The sequence below is a fragment of the Pan troglodytes genome, chromosome 15, assembly GCF_028858775.2.
Source record: "Pan troglodytes isolate AG18354 chromosome 15, NHGRI_mPanTro3-v2.0_pri, whole genome shotgun sequence".
NCBI classification, from domain to species: Eukaryota; Metazoa; Chordata; class Mammalia; order Primates; family Hominidae; genus Pan; species Pan troglodytes.
Window position 1 is genome coordinate 73827989 of NC_072413.2, and position 17660 is coordinate 73845648.

The 17660-nt window shown below is 40.8% G+C and overlaps 1 protein-coding gene across 43 annotated transcripts in view; it reads left to right on the forward strand.

Annotated features, from left to right (window-relative positions):
- TTLL5 (tubulin tyrosine ligase like 5) overlaps positions 1 to 17660 on the forward strand; it is a 297856-nt gene that overhangs the window by 213149 nt on the left and 67047 nt on the right. For 40 of the 43 annotated variants that reach the window (XM_063793745.1, XM_054666137.2, XM_063793747.1 and 37 more), the window contains one exon: positions 8406 to 8623. In XM_063793745.1, coding sequence (XP_063649815.1) covers positions 8406 to 8623 — 218 coding nt within the window. Of the gene's footprint in view, positions 1 to 8405; positions 8624 to 12428; positions 13082 to 17660 lie in introns of those variants that run through there. The other 3 variants (XM_054666142.2, XM_016926456.4, XM_016926455.4) reach the window with 2 other exon arrangements.

Consider the following 17660-nt stretch of genomic DNA (forward strand, 5'->3'; position numbering starts at 1 on the left):
GCCAGGATGGTCTCGATCTCCTGACCTCGTGATCCGCCCACCTCGGCCTCCCAAAGTGCTGGGATTACAAGTGTGAGCCACCGCACCTGGCCTAAATGGTTATTCTTTAGAATAATATCTGTGTAGATTATTGACATGTTTGTCCAAAGGCATAAATATCTTACAAACATAAAAAGACAAGAAACAGCGTTAGCATCAATTGTGAGCTAGCTTTTCATCGGGTGCAAGCTGCTTTCTCAAAGTAATCAAAGGAATGATAAGTAAATTTAATCCTTTCAGACATACTGATGAAATATAAATTGGTACAACCTTTCCTGAGAGCAATTTGGGAATATATGTTAAAAAGTTTTGAAGCAGAAGAATAAAGAGATTTCTGATCTAGCTATTCTACTTTGAGGAAATTATTTTAAGGAAATGATCCAGCATATGTGGAAAGGTATAGATAACATGATGTTTATCACAACACTATTCTTAAAAAGCAAAGTAAACTGGTAACAACCTGAATATGTGTGTGTATATATGCGTGTGTGTGTGTGTGCGTGCACACGTACATATGGTATTTCAAAATGGAACTATAAGATTTTGGGGGTGCTTTTCTGTTTGTGACACAGAGAAAAAAAAAGATACTGGGGGCCTTTTTTTTTTTTTTTTTTTTGAGATGGGAGTCTCACTCTGTCACCCAGGCTGGAGTGCAGTGGCGTGATCTTGGCTCACTGAAAGCTCCGCCTCCCGGGTTCACACCATTCTCCTGCCTCAGCCTCCCAGGTAACCGAGACTACAGGTGCCCGCCACAACGCCTGGCTAATTTTTTGTATTTTTAGTAGAGATGGAGTTTCACCGTTTTAGCCAGGATGGTCTCGATCTCCTGACCTCCTGATCCGCCTGCCTCAGCCTCCCAAAGTGCTGGGATTACAGGCGTGAGCCACTGCGCGCGGCCTATTTTTTTTTTTAACTCAAAAATCTATTGTGGGCTGGGCGTGGTGGCTCACGCCTGTAATCCCAGCATTTTGGGAGGCTGAGGCGGACAGATCACGAGGTCAGGAGTTCGACACCATCCTGGCCAACACGGTGAAACCCCATCTCTACTAAAAAAAAAAATACAAAAATTAGCTGCATGTGGTGGCACGTGCCTGTAATCCCACCTACTTGGGAGGCTGAGGCAGGAGAATTGCTTGGAGTCGGAGGTTGCAGTGAGCCGAGATCGTGCCACTGCACTCCAGCCTGGCAACAGAGTGAGACTCCATCTCAAAAAAAAAAAAAGAAAAAAATATATTGTGAACATATTTACATATTTCCATAGCTTCAAATATAGATGTATCTCAGTGTGTCAATTTATAGCATTGATGATTGGTGAAGTATAATAAACCATAGTAGAAAAAATGCCATTAAAAACAGCAGTCTAGGTCTACGTTTATAGATAGGGAAAAATGCTCAGAATAGGTATTTGAATGAAATAAAAACAGGCTCCAAAACATCAGGTGTCATATGATTCCATGTTTTGTCAGCACACAGAAATACATGCATACGTACATATAGAAAATAAGTTTGTATATACATAGAAAAACATCTAAATGTTAACAGGTTATCTCTGAGAGCAGAATCATAAATCATTTTGAATGAACATTTATTAAAGAAATTTGTTTCAAAAAGAAGAACATCAGTCTGCCAACCTTTTTATGTATGTGTGTGTGATCAAACAGTGCTGGGCATTGAAGGAGATATGAAAGAAATGTAAAGCAAAGCAGAGTCTATGGTCATCTGAGTCTGAATTTGCATCAGAACGTCAACCAGTGTCTGATTGGTTTTGCGGCTAGATGAAGGTGTGGCTGCTAATAAGGGAAGGTCACCCATGTGATGTCTTAGGGCAAGGTGGTTTCACTGGCTTTTGTGTCATGAACTGCAGCCCTAGTCTTAGCCAGCTGTGTCATAGCTACACTGTGCTGGTCTGGTCACACACTAGTCCAAGCTCAGTTTTGAGTATATATGAATATCTAGTTGTAATTATCTTCATTGCTTCTTAAATGTTGGTAAGTACAGTTAATTTAGGGACTCTCTGAAGAATCACACTGATCTCAATTGGTTAGTGAATAATAGTTTCGAAATTTTTCTGTCCAGGTAAGCACCTGTCTTTGTATCCTTTAGAGTAGGTCATTTGAGGTAGTAAGAACCTCCTTTCCTACTCACTGAAGGAGGGGGAGCTTCGTAATTGGTTTTAGAAATGAGAGGATATGTTGGAAGGCTTCTGACACCTTTGACAGCTCCATATCCTGTCTCAGGTATTTGTGTGCTTGGTCTCTCTATATGAAGAGGAGCAACTTCTGGATTGCTGTCCCATTCCTATTGGAGTCGTAGTACTTCCCAGTGCTTTATAGCAGCACCAGAAAAGTTGTACTGTTTCTCTTGCTCAGCACCCAGTCTTGTCCCAGCCGACAAACATTGTGAATGGAAGACAGCCAAGAACTCCATACAGTGTGAGACAAAGACCTTTTGGAAGCTTACTTTTGCCAAAATAGAAACAGTTACTCTCACTCTCACCTTGGCTGCAAGGTTTTTACAGCATCACAGGGTTGCATAAAACTCTAGATGTGTTCTTTGCTCTGAACAGTCTTGGCCTGATTGTAGGAAGGTGAGTGATTAGTAACTTACATGCTCAAGAAAATGTACCTTCTCAGTAGTTTAGCTTCAAGAGGGAAACGGACAAGAAATGTCTTTGCATATGTCATGGGAATTTTATCCAAATTGGGACACAATCTAATGTGGGGAGAATACTGCATAGAAATGTTTGCTCGTCTTAAATTAGAGTACAAGGGTCACAAAGAGACATTAACCTACTCAAATAGAGAGTAGCATTTGCCTACTTTATCCCCTTCATTCTCAAAAAATTAATTTACAGAATTATTTCACTACAAAGAGGCATCCAGCTCTGCTCCATCACCAAGAAGCCTGAGTGAAGGCTGAAAGTAGTGTTTTTCTGGAAGGAATTAAAAAAAGAAAAAAGTCCTCCCAGAATTTAATCTCTAAACAGTATTATCTTTCTAGTAAGAGAGCCCAGATCTTGCTTCCCTGGAACCTTCCAAGTTGCAGTCTGTGTTCTGTCTATCAGAAATTTTTCCTTCCCACCCATGAGCACCCTTCTGTTGTGGGAGAAGGAGGGCCTTTCCAGTCTTTTGCCTGGGGCCAAGCCAACCCTCAAACTGTGGTTTTTCTCTGAGTCTTCTTGCTGTAGTATGGCTGTTTCCCACACCCAGCAAAGAAACAAGAGTCATGTATATGCTGAGTGTATGTTGACTAGGTCTTGAGTGGAGGCCAGTGCTTACACAGCTCTCTCATTCCCAGGACATTGACTAATGATGGTGCAGCTCCTATGCCTGTGTTGTTAATATTGTATATCGAAACCTCATGTTTCTTACAAATTATTAGAGAGAACTTCATCTAATTCTTCTGTCCTTTTATGAATGAATATCAGGACAGAACAATTCACATGATGGAGCAGTTCAGTTGGTGGGGCTGTAGGATCGGGGCCAGTACAGGACTCTCAGGGTGCCTGGAGAGGCTGATTTCTGCTGCTAGTTTACACACAACCATTTATATGTCTGCTTTTAACATTGCCTGAGTGTGTTCCTGGGTTTCTTCTTATCAGGTTTGATTGCTTTAATCCCATCCCACTTAGCCTTGGCTTTGGTGAAACACCTGGGGACTTGTCTACATTACCGACTCTTTGGAGTTTCAGATGGCATGCAATTATAATCATTTCATTATCCGTTCAGTGTATTACAGTATAATCACCAAACCACAAGTCACAACCTAGAGGCCTTTTACTGTATTTGGAAAGAGTGTCTGCCTTCTGAGATGCAGTACATGTTTGTTGTATTGAGGCTTAGGCAAGCTTGAATCTGTGGTAGATTGAGAATTATTTCTAGTATCAGTTAAGATTCCGTTTGGCTGCTTGTAACAGAACCCTCTCTACCACCAATAGTTTAATTAAGTTAAAAGGGTTTTTTTCCCACATAGTTAGAAATCTAGAGATAGGCTCTTGCAGACTTCATGGTGCCATCAGAAACCCATGCTCCTTCTGTCTTTATTCTCTGCAATCCTTAGCAAATAACTTTTACCCTATGCCTATCCACCTCTTGCTAGATTCCATGCTGTAGGTGGGAAGAAGAACAGGGAACATGAAAGGGCATAAGGTGTGCACCAGCCGAGTCTGCCCATTTAAAGAGCTTTCCCAAAAACTGCACCCAGAAACTTCTGTTTCCATCTCATTGTCCAGAACATATGGCATGTGTTATCCCTAGGTAAAAGAGAGGTTTAGAAATGTATTTTCTTTAGCTGGGCAAACATTATGACCCAAACAAAGTCAGAGTAGTAATATTAAGAAGAAAGGGAGAAGCGATTTTATCTAGGCAAGTGGCAGTCTCCTAGGCAGTAAGTTCTCCTAAATTATTTTATTTTATTGTTTGAAGTGAAAACTAATCTTATATAAAACATCAGTATCTAAGGTCCTACCACAAATTTTGCATTTAGGAAGGTGTGAAGTTATTTTTGTTTGAGATCTGCAGAAGGGCTAACATATTTTGTGTCTGAGTATGAGTTGGACACAAATAACACACTAGGCACTGTTTAAAGTCCAGAAAATGGTCCTTTTACAAGATTACATCTGGATATAAATATACATTTGCCTATTTTGTTGTGTAGGAATTTAGTTTTTGCTAAAAAAAGATGAATAGTTGGGATTGGTGTTTTTATTTTTAATTTTTAATTTTTTCCATTTATTAAGCACCTTTCTACTAGTCACTGTAGGGGAAACTAAAATTAATCATATATAAATTCAGCCATTTCCAGTGTGAATCACCCAGAAGGGAGAAAAAGTACACACGTAAGTGGCTATAATACATGGTAGAATGTACTGTGATGAGTCATACAAATACATTTTTCTAAGCATTCAGAAGAGGAAAAGATTATTTCTGCCAGAGAGAATTGAGTAAATATGATCTGGGGAGCCTAAACATATGTTTCCGTTGTAAGAATTTGCTTTCACAACTAGTGAGTGTCATAAGTCTGGAAAAATATGTTGAAGAAATGCATAAGCAACTGCCATTCACAAAGGATTACTGATAGGTGGACTTCGCTGTCATCCCATCCTTTAGTTTCTCAGTAGAACTGAGGTAGGTAGAGGTTTGGGAAGGAATGGAACATTTGTTGAGTGCCTACTGTGTGCCTAGGTCTTTGCTTTATTTCAAGAAATCCTTATTGAATGCCTAGGCTAAGGTTACCTACATGATGACCTCCAAAAATCCAATGAAGTAATTTTTTTTAATTAAGCTCTTCATCTTCTAAAGGTGAAGTAATTTTAATTGCTTCTGAGACAGCTCTGAGAAGTTAACTTGAAAAGATCACCCACTTTGTAAGTGACAAGGCCTACATTTGAGCTGAGATACATTTGACCGCAAGCCATGTCTTTTCCATTTACTCTGGGTCTCTCTGCCTTTCACTGATGACCTAATCTGCTTTTCTAGCCAGTGTTGAACAGTTAATTCCTTCTTTAGCCCAATCTAATAGGAATCCTATACCCAGCTGGTTAAAACTTGGGCTTCACTTGGGTATCATGATTTGTACTCACAGATAATGTATTACCTGCTTAAATGTTACTGGAACTAGACTTCTTTTGTCTTTTAAATAATTCGTTTATTTTTGTAATAAATAACTATATGCACACAGTATGAAATTCAAAAGATACAAATGACATGTAGTAAAAAGTTAGTCTCCCTCCTGCCTTGACCCCTAGCTAACCAATTCTTCTCCCTGAAGGCTACCAGTTTTTTGTGTATACTTCCAGAATTGTTCTGTGCAGATACTAGGAGAGAGAGAGAGAGAGTGTGTGTACATACATATATAGATATATATGGTGTGTATGTATTCTTTTTAAAAAAACAAAAATAGGAGCTCACTAAACTCACTGTTCTGAACCTGCTGTTTTCACTCATTATTTCATTTGTATTTACATGTTTCAGATTTTGGGGGAAAAAATTATGAATTTGAAAATATAGTTGTCACCGTGGCAACATTTATTGAATAGATGTTCTTACCAATGGCAGTTCCCTTACAACATTAAATATATAATTTAATAAAGAATATTTTGATTTCCAAGAGCTCTTAACTAACAACATTTTATCCCCTCCTCTACTACTCACCCAGGGAATTTCTTTATGGATGGCTCAGTGTAGAACTGTTCTTCAGCCCTCATTCTGATTTTTGGTCTCTTCCCATCTTGAATGAGGCACTTCCCAAACACTCCTTACACCTAACCTCAATTATTAGGATGTAGTGGTGAAAATAGAAGCCTGGGGCAGCCTGTTCCTGTGTCCCTCTTTACTTCCAATTGAGTTTCTCACACAGATTTTAAGGCCCTCAAATATGGAAACAACAGCTGCAAAGAAAGGGTTTGTTGTAGACCCTGTCCCAGAAGGCTGCCTCCTGCTGGAAGCTTTGGTTCCTTGTCCTGAGGAGGCCTGCTTTAGCAGGGTCAGGGCTCCTTGATTCGCTTGGACCATCCGGAAACCTCCCCATGTGTACATGCTCAACAGTGCTGCCCTCCCGGCTTTGCCCATGACCTTGCATCTGTCTTTGTTCCTCTTCCCCCCGCTTTTTTTGAGACAGGGTCTAGCTCTGTCACCGAGGCTGGAGTGCAGTGGTGCAGTCTTCACCCTTTGCAACCTTCACCTCCCTGGCTCAAAGGATTCTCCCACCTCAGCCTCTTGAGTCGCTGGGACTACAGGCAGGCACCACCACGTCTAGCTAATTTTTGTATTTTTTGTAAAGACAGAGTTTTGCCATGTTGCCCAGGCTGGTTTCGAACTCCTAAGCTCAGGTGATCCACATGTCTCAGCCTCCCAAAGTGCTAGGATTACAGGCATTAGCCACCGCACCTGGCTTTGTCTTTGTTCCTCTTCTGTGGATCAGAGATGGAGAAAAATTGTAGCTCTTCACTTTCTCCCTCAGGTGGTTTACACAGGTTGGGGACATCTCAGTCAGATTGGTCTGACTGAAAATGCTCAGACCCTTTACCTCTGAAATCTCTTTGTTCTTTGTCAAGCATCTCAGTGAAACACATTTACTCCACACAAGACCCCTGGATCCCCCTCTCATATCTGCTTAGCCTACGACCTTTGACACATTTCCTGAAAATGAGACATTTTATGTCATGCATATAGAAGGGTTGGTTAACATTTTACTAAAATTACCCAGTTCATCTTTTAAATCTGAAAAAATAAAATTCATAAAGGGCAAAAATAATACTAGCAAACTCTGTCTAGAAGATGAATATTTCCTAAGAGCATCTCATATTATTTCATCCTGCCTCACCATGAGTCCTTTACATGTTGTAGGTACAAATGGAAATCAATTGCCAGAAATTGTTTTAATAAAAAATACTATGTATTTTGTCAATGATGTTATTTTTCTCTTAATATTATTTCTCATTTAAAGTTTTTACAATGCATGTTGAAAGCAGTATTAATAGTATTGAAAGACTAGTAACAAAATTGAGACACAAAAAGACCATTTCTAATGAGATAAATAAGTTGTAAGAACTTTTTAAGCATCTACTTGAAGGAAGAATACTTTTACATCCTAATTATATATGTTGACATTTGTGATGTTTAGATGGTGATTTTTAGGTCTTTATTTATAGGCTTACCCTCTGAGCAAAAATATCCTTTTGTCGATTGTATTCATATAACAAGCATTTGTATAGTAATTTTACTTTGAAAGCGCTTTCAAATGTAAAATCTTATGTTAATCTTTAGGTCAACAAAGTGTTTCTAGGCTAGAATTCTAAACTAGCCCTGAAGATTATAACCAGGCCTGGCTCATGGTTCCTGTCGCAGGAACCTCATCTTTCTGTATTGCTCACCATGCCTTAGCCACACTGACTCCTCCCCTTGCCTCCTGCCTGCAAACTTTCTAGAGGAGCTCAGAGTTTTGGAGTGGGCAGGAATCAAGTCAAGCTGCAAGACAATTTTATTCTGTGCTCTATTTCTAGTACTTCACGCCTCGAAAGAGACATTCATTAAAAAAGTGTTGAATTTAACAATGATGGAAACTACACTGAGAGATCAGATGCTTTTCTAATTCACGCATGTGGACCAACACTTAGTATCGCAGGTGCCCTGATTCCTAGCCCAGTGTACTTTCAACAAGACCATTTCAACAATCTGCTTCAAAATATTCCCCTTCTCTGAATCTAGAGCTGCACTGGCAACATTAGAGAAGTTTTTCCTTAAAAAAAAAATTACTTTAACAGTTGTCCTTTTTGCCCCTTGACAGGATTACAGACTAGTTACATACAGTAAATGGGTTGTGAAGGTGATGTCCATCGATCATTTTTTTCCTTTTTTTTTTTGTAGGCAATCTTTGGCAGCCAGACACTACCTAACTCCAATTTATGGACAATGAATAATGGTGCAGGTTGTACAATTTCCAGTGCCACAGCTAGTGGCCAGAAGCCAACCACTCTGCCACAAAAAGTGGTACCACCTCCAAGTTCTTGCGCCTCCCTGGTTCCCAAACCCCCACCCAACCACAAACAAGTGCTCAGAAGGGCAACATCCCAGAAAACTTCCAAGTAAGTTTTTTTCTGTTCAATTTCTACTGAGTTTTATCAATTCTAAGCTAATAGTACTCTTTATTTATTACTCTTCAAGACCGTTCGTACTGAAGTACTGGAAACAAGAACACCTGCTGGGAAATAAAGGCTAACCCTAGTTCTCAGCGTGGGCTACAAATTCGAATCGCCCAGGGAACTACTGAAACAAGCAGATGGCAGGGCTTTACCCTGTGGGAGGGACAGGCCCTGCAGAATCAGATCTTTTCAATTTCATATAAAATTCAACATCCTGCTTCCCCTTGGTTTGTTCACTTTTAGGCATTTGAAAGGGGAGATACAGGATTGAGATTTCATCTAAGAAGATAATATAACTTTATTGACATTAGTCACCAAGCTCTGTGTAGCAACAGTGTTTTTAATACCTTTTGTAGTCTACCTGTTTACACCAAAAAGACATTTCCTTTCCTGAGTCAAATTTTTGTTAAGTCAAAATCCTTCACTGTATCTCCAGCCACTTTTTAGCCAGTGAACTAGAAATAGATTGGTGAAGAGCGTTGGTTCTAGCAGCCCTTCTTCAGTTTAAACTTGGGGAACTTTTAGAGATGTCTGGAAGAGGCACGCATTGCCTGCTGTGTTTTTGTGTCGCAGACATTTGTGTATTTCTCTTGCTGTCATTGAGGCTTCTCATTCATTTGTCCTTCGGAAGATCAATATTAGTTGTGAGAAGAATCCTAAAACATAGAAAAAGTCATTACTGTTTTTTCCTCCTTGGATGGTAAATCAAATTCTGGATTTAGATAGAAAACAATCCCTTGTGGCTGTTTTAATTATATTGCTGCCATTATTCATTTATCCAACAAATATTTATTCAGTGCCCACTAAGTACCAAGCGCTGTTCTGGGAAGAGCTGGCATTGTAATGACTGCAGAACTCTCTGGAGTAGTAGGAAAGGGCAGTAGGAAGGCTGCAGTTTGTGGTTGAATGCCAGTAGCAAAATAGGAAATGTGTGCCTTCTCACCCTGGAAATAGTGGAGTCAAATCCTTAGGTCTGCAGCCTCTGTAGCCAGACTGCCTGGATTCACATCCTCAGGCCACACTTCACTAATATGATACCTTCTGCAGGTTACAAGTTACTTAATCTCCTAGCCTCAGCTTCCTCATGTTTCCATTTGTAAAAATAAAACAATAAGAGTATCTACCTCCTAGGTCAGTTGTTAAATGTTAACAGAGTTAATATGTGTGAAGTACATAGAGTAAGGCCCGGCCCAGGTAAGAGCTCAGTAAGCCTTGGTCACCATCATATGCATTCTAAAACCACACTCTCCTTCACAGATTTGGAAAGCCCGTAGTTAACTAGGAAAATTTTTGAGCCAAATGCGAATGTTGAATTTGCCAGTGTGCCCCTTGTGGATTCTCTGATTATTGCCAGTACCCTCAGAGGGCCCTTGGTGGCCTGTGTGGCTAGCTGGTGGAGAGGTGGGCCCAGGCGGCAGGGCTGGACATTTGAAGACGCTGCTTGCTACTGCCCTGAACTCACTGCTGGCAGGAGAACTCCGCAGCCTCCTGAGATGGAATTGCAGCTCTTTGGACAGACTTTGCTTTGCAGCATTTTTGTGGTTTCTTCTTTGTGACAGGCAAGAGTGTGGGAAAACCGGAAACAGCTCAGCATCAAAAATGCACAGAAGGGGGGAAAAAGCGGAGATTTCTTCAGAATTTAAGTAATATAATCCAGGTATCAAAAGGCATGCTGTGAGGCGTTGTTCCAGGAAATAGTTTCCAATTTGCCTCTAAAACTCTAGGACAAGTCTCTGAAGCTAAGTTAATACTAATAAAGACTTGAACATTCTCTCACTTACATGTGAAATGTACAGCGTTTTGGGGACCCCAGTGTTTTCAGATATTCTCCTGACTTTTAGGAAAAAGAATAGCATGGCTTTTCATCTGAACAGTGAAAAGTTCCCCCTATGAAGTATCCTGATAAAGTTTAAAAAAAAAAAAAACAATTGGGCCAAGTGTGGTGGCTCACGCCTGTAATCCCAGCACTTTGGGAGGCACAGGTGGGCGGATCACGAGGTCAGGAGATCGAGACCATCCTGGCCAACATGGTGAAACCCTGTCTCTACTAAAAATACAAAAAAAATTAGCCAGGCGTGCTGGCAGGCACCCGAGTAGTACCAGCTACTCGGGAGGCTGAGGCGGGAGAATGGCGTGAACCTGGGAGGCGGAGCTTGCAGTAAGCTGAGATCACACCACTGCACTCCAGCCTGGGTGACAGAACAAGACTCCGTCTCAAAAAAATAATTAATTAATTAATTAATTAAAATTTAAAAACTGGCCAGGTGCGGTGGCTCACGCCTGTAATCCCAGCACTTTGGGAAGCCGAGGCGGGCAGATCAAGAGGTCGGGAGATCGAGACCATCCTAACTAACATGGTGAAACCCCGTCTCTACTAAAAATACAAAAAAAATTAGCCGTGCATGATGGTGGGCGCCTGTAGTCCCAGCTACTTGGGCGGCTGAGGCAGGAGAATAGTGTGAACCCGGGAGGCAGAGCTTGCAGTGAGCCGAGATCGTGCCACTGCACTCCAGCCTGGGTGACAGAGCGAGATCAGAGAGTTCTCACGTACCACTTGCCCAGTGTTTTTTCCGTTGTTAACATCTGACATTGCCATGGGGCATTTGAGGAATGTACCATACTAGGAAACTGTCATTGGCACATTACTATGAACTAAACCCCATACTTTATTTGGACTGATGAAGTAATTTTTTTAATCTAGAGAAGCTTTTCATGGCTCTCGAAATCAGGATCCTGAGTATCAGTTGATATATTCTCACTGTTCTGTAGTAATTCTTGTTCCTAGCCAGCATAGCAAGTTACTCAACATCTCTGTGACTCAGTTTCCTATTTTAAAATGGGAATAGTAATAGTACCTGCCTCATAGGGTTATTAAGATAAATGAATTGATGAATGTCAAGCACAAATACAGTGCCTGGTATGTAATACATACTAAATCAGCGTTAGGTACTATTATGCATTTCAAGAAATTTTCATGTAAATTTTTTACTTTCTTCCTACAAGATGTGTTGCTTCATTTGCTTGGATCTTACTGTGGCCTTTACTCCGGCTCAGTTCAGATTAATCAGGAACCCTCAGTTATGACTGGTGATACTGAGTCACACTCAGGAATGCCATAGTCGCCTCAAGAGACACAACTAATGAGAAGTTGTAATGAGCTTTTGACTATGCCAAGCCCTGTGTTTTTGGGTTGAACTTCAAACTTCTTCTAGCACAGAAGTTGGCATTAGACAAATATAGAAGCAATTTCCAAGAGCATCACAGTTTCCACATCCTAGAGGGTTGAGTTTTGAGTTTAGAGAAGAATAGAACATTAAAGATGGAATGTCACTTGGATTTTGGTGCAAAGGGAGTTGAGAATCAGAACAGTGGGGTCCTGTTTCTTTATGATAATACTCAAGTTGCTTTCCCTCTAAAGGTTTCATTTTACCATCTGTAAAACGAAACCCACTGTCCCTACTGAATAATTAACCAAAATGACTTGTTTTCTGTCTATTCCATTGAAAGCTTTTTTATGAGCACATTTGCTCTTTAATCCTGATGCTTTCAAGCCATTTTCCTCAGCCCCTCTTGTCCCAGCAGTTCTTTGTTGTAGTTCTCAAATTCATATACTTATATTTCATTTAGCTAAATCTCATTTGTCAGTTCTGTGAAGGGAATGATTTAAAAATTTTTTTTTACCATTTTCCTAGTGCCAATAATCTTTCTTGATTTTCTTCTCCAATGTTTGCAACACTTCATAATTTAGTACCCGCTTCAGATCCTCCTTTCAAAACTATTTGTGGTATTTCTTCCAAGCAGTCAGCTGAACTGAGGACGACAGCCTACAAACAACTACATGCATCTGAACTGTCTCTTGTAAATGAGCTTTTTTCAGAGCCAGAATCATACTCTCCAGGAAATATGGAGAAAGAAACCTGAGGAGATTGAAGTTTGCCAGGCACAAGGGCAAAACTCAGACTGAATGAATTTGAAAGGGTGGGGCCAAAGATGTTGTAACCTGGGAGACTCCTCTGAAGAAAGAAAACTGTTTAAGAAACACAGACTGAACTGCAGTACTTTTCCTTAAATAGCTGAGATGACCTTCTTTACCCTGGGCTTAGGTGATTCTCATCAGGGTGACCTGAGTGGAAGTTGGTGGTAACGACTGTTCTGTGTCAGCACCCAGGACAGTGGTGTCTGTTAAGGCTGCCAGGGATTAGCAGGGAGGAAAGCCATCAGGACTGGGTAGCCTGGTAGCACCAAATCCCAATTAATGTTACCTGAACATGTGGTGAGGTCAGCCGTATGATGAAAGATGTTTAAGAGATTAATGTCAGAAGAATATGAAAATAAACACCGGCTTAAAAAATGTTATATCTTTTTAACATATGAATCATTAAAGTGAGAAGATTTAAGGGCAAAGTAATTAGGACTTAATAATTGTCCAAAAGTTCTTGAGGTGAGCATAGAAGATACCATATTGTGTGTTAACCATGTTCTGCCGGCTTTTTATTATGTGCAGTTTCAAGAAACATAGTTGAATCTATAACATATTCATCCTTAATACAGGCTTCTCTACATTATGCATTTCCAAGGTAGGTAATTATAAAATGTTTTTGGTAGAAGATAAAGGGATGGAGGCATAGTTGTGGGGATATGAGTACAACAAGGTACGCAGGTGTTCAGTGGCTGAGCTCAAACTGGAACTTATATGACCCGCTGTGCTCACCTCAGACTCTTCCCCGTACATCACTGATTTCAAAGGTCCCTGCCAATCTATTCATCTATATCTGTCTGTACAGCAAATGGCAGATCAATTATCCTAAAATATTGCTTTTGAAGAAAATACAATGTATGCACTTAGGAACTCACTCCCCTCTTTTTCCATGCCAGTTTTACCACTTAAATGACCAGGAAATACTGAAAATGAAATACTCAAAAGGAGGAAGAATTAATGCCACTCGTATTAGAGGTGCTGGGGGAATTTCTTTTAGATGTAGCACAGGAAGACTGGATTGAAGAACAACATGGAGGGCTTTTGTATAGTGTCTTCTGGGAGAGTGCATTCTAGGAAATGAAAGGGAAACCTGGAATACTGCAGACAATAATACCCTCTGACTCTGAGGGGCAGGGCCTGAGGGTAGAAAGGACATGAGCGCCAGTCAGGAGCTCTGCCACTTAGACTCTCTGTCTTCTAGTAATCCTCGTCATTTGGACCTCAGTGGTGGCATTAGGAGGTCTCTGGGGTTGCTTTTGGCATGGACAGTGACGTCAGTCAGAGGGATGGGTGCTACAACCACACCTAATCAAAAGTTGCGTGATTGTGTGTGTGTCATTGGGGAGGAAAGCTACATGAGAGTCATGGAATGATGGGTCTTCCCTTGCTGATTCATATTGGCATAATTTAAATTAAAATCTGACTTCTCATGCCTGCCTCCTGGGATGTTAAAATGGTTGTTGAAATGGTAATATAACTGCTGGATATTTCCCATCCCTCACTTCCCTCGTCCTTCACCTGAGTGTGAAAACGCTTTTTTAAAAGATTTTGGCAGGAATTTATGCTAACCTCTGACAGAATCCATCCACATCAGTTTCTCCGTGAATATAAGCCCTTGGCAAATTTAGACCTTCTTTAAGGATGAGCAAATACTGGAATATCTTGGGGCCTGGCAATAGGTGGTATAGCTTAAAAGAAGGCTTCAGTTGGGCACAGTGGCTCAGGCTGGGCATGGTGGCTCATGCCTGTAATCCCAGTGCTTTGGAAGGCCGAGGCGGGTGGGTCATGAGGTCAGGAGTTCGAGACCAGCCTAGCCAACATGGTAAAAGCCCGTCTCTGCTAGAAATACAAAAAATTAGCTGGGCATGGTGGCGGGTGCCTGTAATCCCAGCTACTCAGGAGGCCGAGGCTGGAGAATCGCTTAAACCTGGGAGGCAGAGATTTGCAGTGAGCTGAGATCACACCACTGCACTCCAGCCTGGGCAACAGAGAGAGACTGTCTCCGAAAAAAAAAAGAAGGCTTCATGGAGAAGATTCAGAGGCTTCTAACCTCTGGAATGAGTTTAAGCAAGAAATAATAACATTTTAGAAAATACCTAGTGTGTATTCTTAGCAAAATGTAAGAGTAGAGAGCATCTGTGTGGAGAACTAGACAAAGCTATCATATAGAAGGAGCAAGGGGCCTGCAGTCAGGGAGGATTGCACAGAGATGAGAACTACGTAAGTGAAAAATTGGGCTGAACACAGTGAATAGAAATTGGCCACTGCAGAAAATTGAATTCGCAAAGTAAAAGACAAATGCCAAAAATTTGAGGAGGAAGTATACAAAGATAAAACTGATGACAGAAAAGACAGATTCAACCTAAAATAACAAATTCCAGAAAGAGAATAGAAATAATAGTCAGTAGTATAGGCAAAAAAGACCCAAGATAAGGACATAAAGGGATTAGTTAATAAGATTAAATCAATAGATACATAACTTTGTGCCCTACAGAGATCTTGTGGAATAGTTTTCTAAACTGGAACGTTTCAATTAAGTCCTCAAAAAGTAGAAATTATACATGCCTCATTCTCAGACCACTTTACAATAAAATGAGATATTAAATATAAAGGCTGGGTGCGGTGCCTCACACCTGTAATCCCAGCACTTTGGAAGGCCGAGGCAGGTGGGGATCACCGGAGGTCAGGAGTTCTAGACCAACCGGGCCAACATGGCAAAACCCCGTCTCTACCAAAATATACAAAAATTAGCCAGGCGTGGTGGCATGGCTCCTGTGGTCCCAGCTACTCAGGAGGCTGAGGCATGAGAATTGCTCGAGCCTGGGATGTGGAGGTTGCAGTGAGCCAAGATTGTGCCACTGCACTCCAGCCTGGGCAACAGAGCGAGACTCTTAAAAAAAAAAAAAAAAAAAAAAGGAAGGAAGGGAAGAAGCGAGGGAGGGAGGGAGGAAGGAAGTCAGGCAAAGATGTACTCAAAGGTAATCTGTCAAAGAAGGAAGGAAGGGAAGGAGGGAGGGAGTCAAAGATGTACTCAAAGGTAAATTCATAATCTTCATCATTTTCATTACTAAAATACTGAAAGATGAAAAAGAAATTAACCAAGATACAAATGGTAAATTGGCTTCAATAGATAAACTGGCTTCAGGTGATTGCCCAGTGTTGTTTTGGAAAGACCCATGAGGACTTCCCTGAGCTCAGCAAAAAAGAGTGCTTTGATAGGTTAGTAGCATCCGCCACACATAGGGAAGATGCTGAGAGTCGTGAATAGGCCGCATATTTGTCATAACTGAAGTAAGCTTTTATCACATGAAGTTAGAAAAGGAACCGTAAAACAAAGCTAAGAAAAACAGATTTAAGGAAATTAAGAAGAAAAGTAATATAAAGTGAAAAGCAAGCAATAAAATTAGTTAAGTTCAAAACCTTATTTAGTTTGGGTCAGGGGAACCCAGAAGAAGAAAATAAACATACTTCTGCCAGAAGAATAAGAGCAGTAAACATAAGAAAAATACTTTAAAAGTAGATATAGAAGAGACTGAAAAATTAGGAGAACACGGCACACTATGTACAATTTTAAAAACTAGATGAAAGATAATATTTTGAAAAATATCAAGTATAAATTGGTTCTTCTTGAAGAAAAAGAAGATTTAACTAGAACATAGAACAAGTGGAAATTTTCAAACTGCCTAAATTGGTTCTTCTTAAACACATGAGTAGGCCCAGGAACCATTTTTAAAAATCGTCTCCAAAATAGTTCTTCAAACTATTTTTCTGAAATCTTTTTTTTTGTTTTTGTTTTTTTGAGATGGAGTCTCGCCGTGTCACCCAGGCTGGAGTGCAGTGGCGCGATCTTGACTCACTGCAGCCTCTGTCTGCCAGGTTCAAGCGATACTCCTGCCTCAGCCTCCAGAGTAGCTGGGACTACAGGCATGCACCACCAAGCCCAGCTAATTTTTTGTATTTTTAGTAGAGACGGGGTTTCACCGTGTTGGCCAGGATGGTCTTGATCTCCTGACCTCATGATCTGCCCACCTCAGCCTCCCAAAGTGCGGGGATTACAGGCGTGAGCCGCTGCACCTGGCCCATTTTTCTGAAATCTTTGGAGGCTTCCAGGTGCCCACAAGATAAAGTTGAGAGTCCTGACTCTGACATTCAAGCCTTCTGCAATATGACCTCTCTCCTGTCTCCTGCCTTCTTCATACTCTATCACGGCTTTGCACACAGACTGTTCCACACACATGCTTCCCATTCTTTGTTCCTACATATCCATGTCATCTCTGCAGAGTGCCCTTAGGCCTCTTGAACCTAAGTCCTGCCTTTAATTCAAGATTGGGTTTTAGTGTCTCACCTTGGTGCATCCTTCCCAGCTGCCCCTTCCTCACCTCCTCATCTGACTCTGCCATCTACCTCCTTGTTTTATTTTTCCTTTTTTCATATGTTCTGCTTTCTATAGCTCTCTCAAAGACAGATACCCTGTCTTCACCCTTTCATCACATATATATTGAATGTCTGTTTTGCTCAACATTGCCCTAGACAGCAATGTTCAATGGTGATAACACCAGTGGACAAGACAGATCAGATCTCTGCTTGCATGGTTTGTTTTTGAGAGAAGGGATAAACTCATTCCCAGTGCCTGAGATAGCTTATATTCGTAAGTTCTCAGCAAATGGCAGTGGTGATGGTGGAGATGGAAGTGGTGGAGATAGTGATGGCAGTGGTGGTGGTGACATGGTATTCTGTGTCAAGTCATATGCATCAAAGGTCAGTAAATAACAATGATCTCATTATTTATGCCTTGTAGAGTAGCGTATGGGAGACAGTAGAGTACAGTTGTTAATAGTCTGGAATTTGAAATGGGATTCGGATCCTGGTTCCTTGGCTTAACTAACTTTTCTAGAGATAGCGCTAAGCTTCTGTTTCATTATCTATAAAATATCACTTATGTCTTGGAGTTGTTCATAGGGTTAAATGAGATAATGTGTTTCCCTGACATATATTGCATCC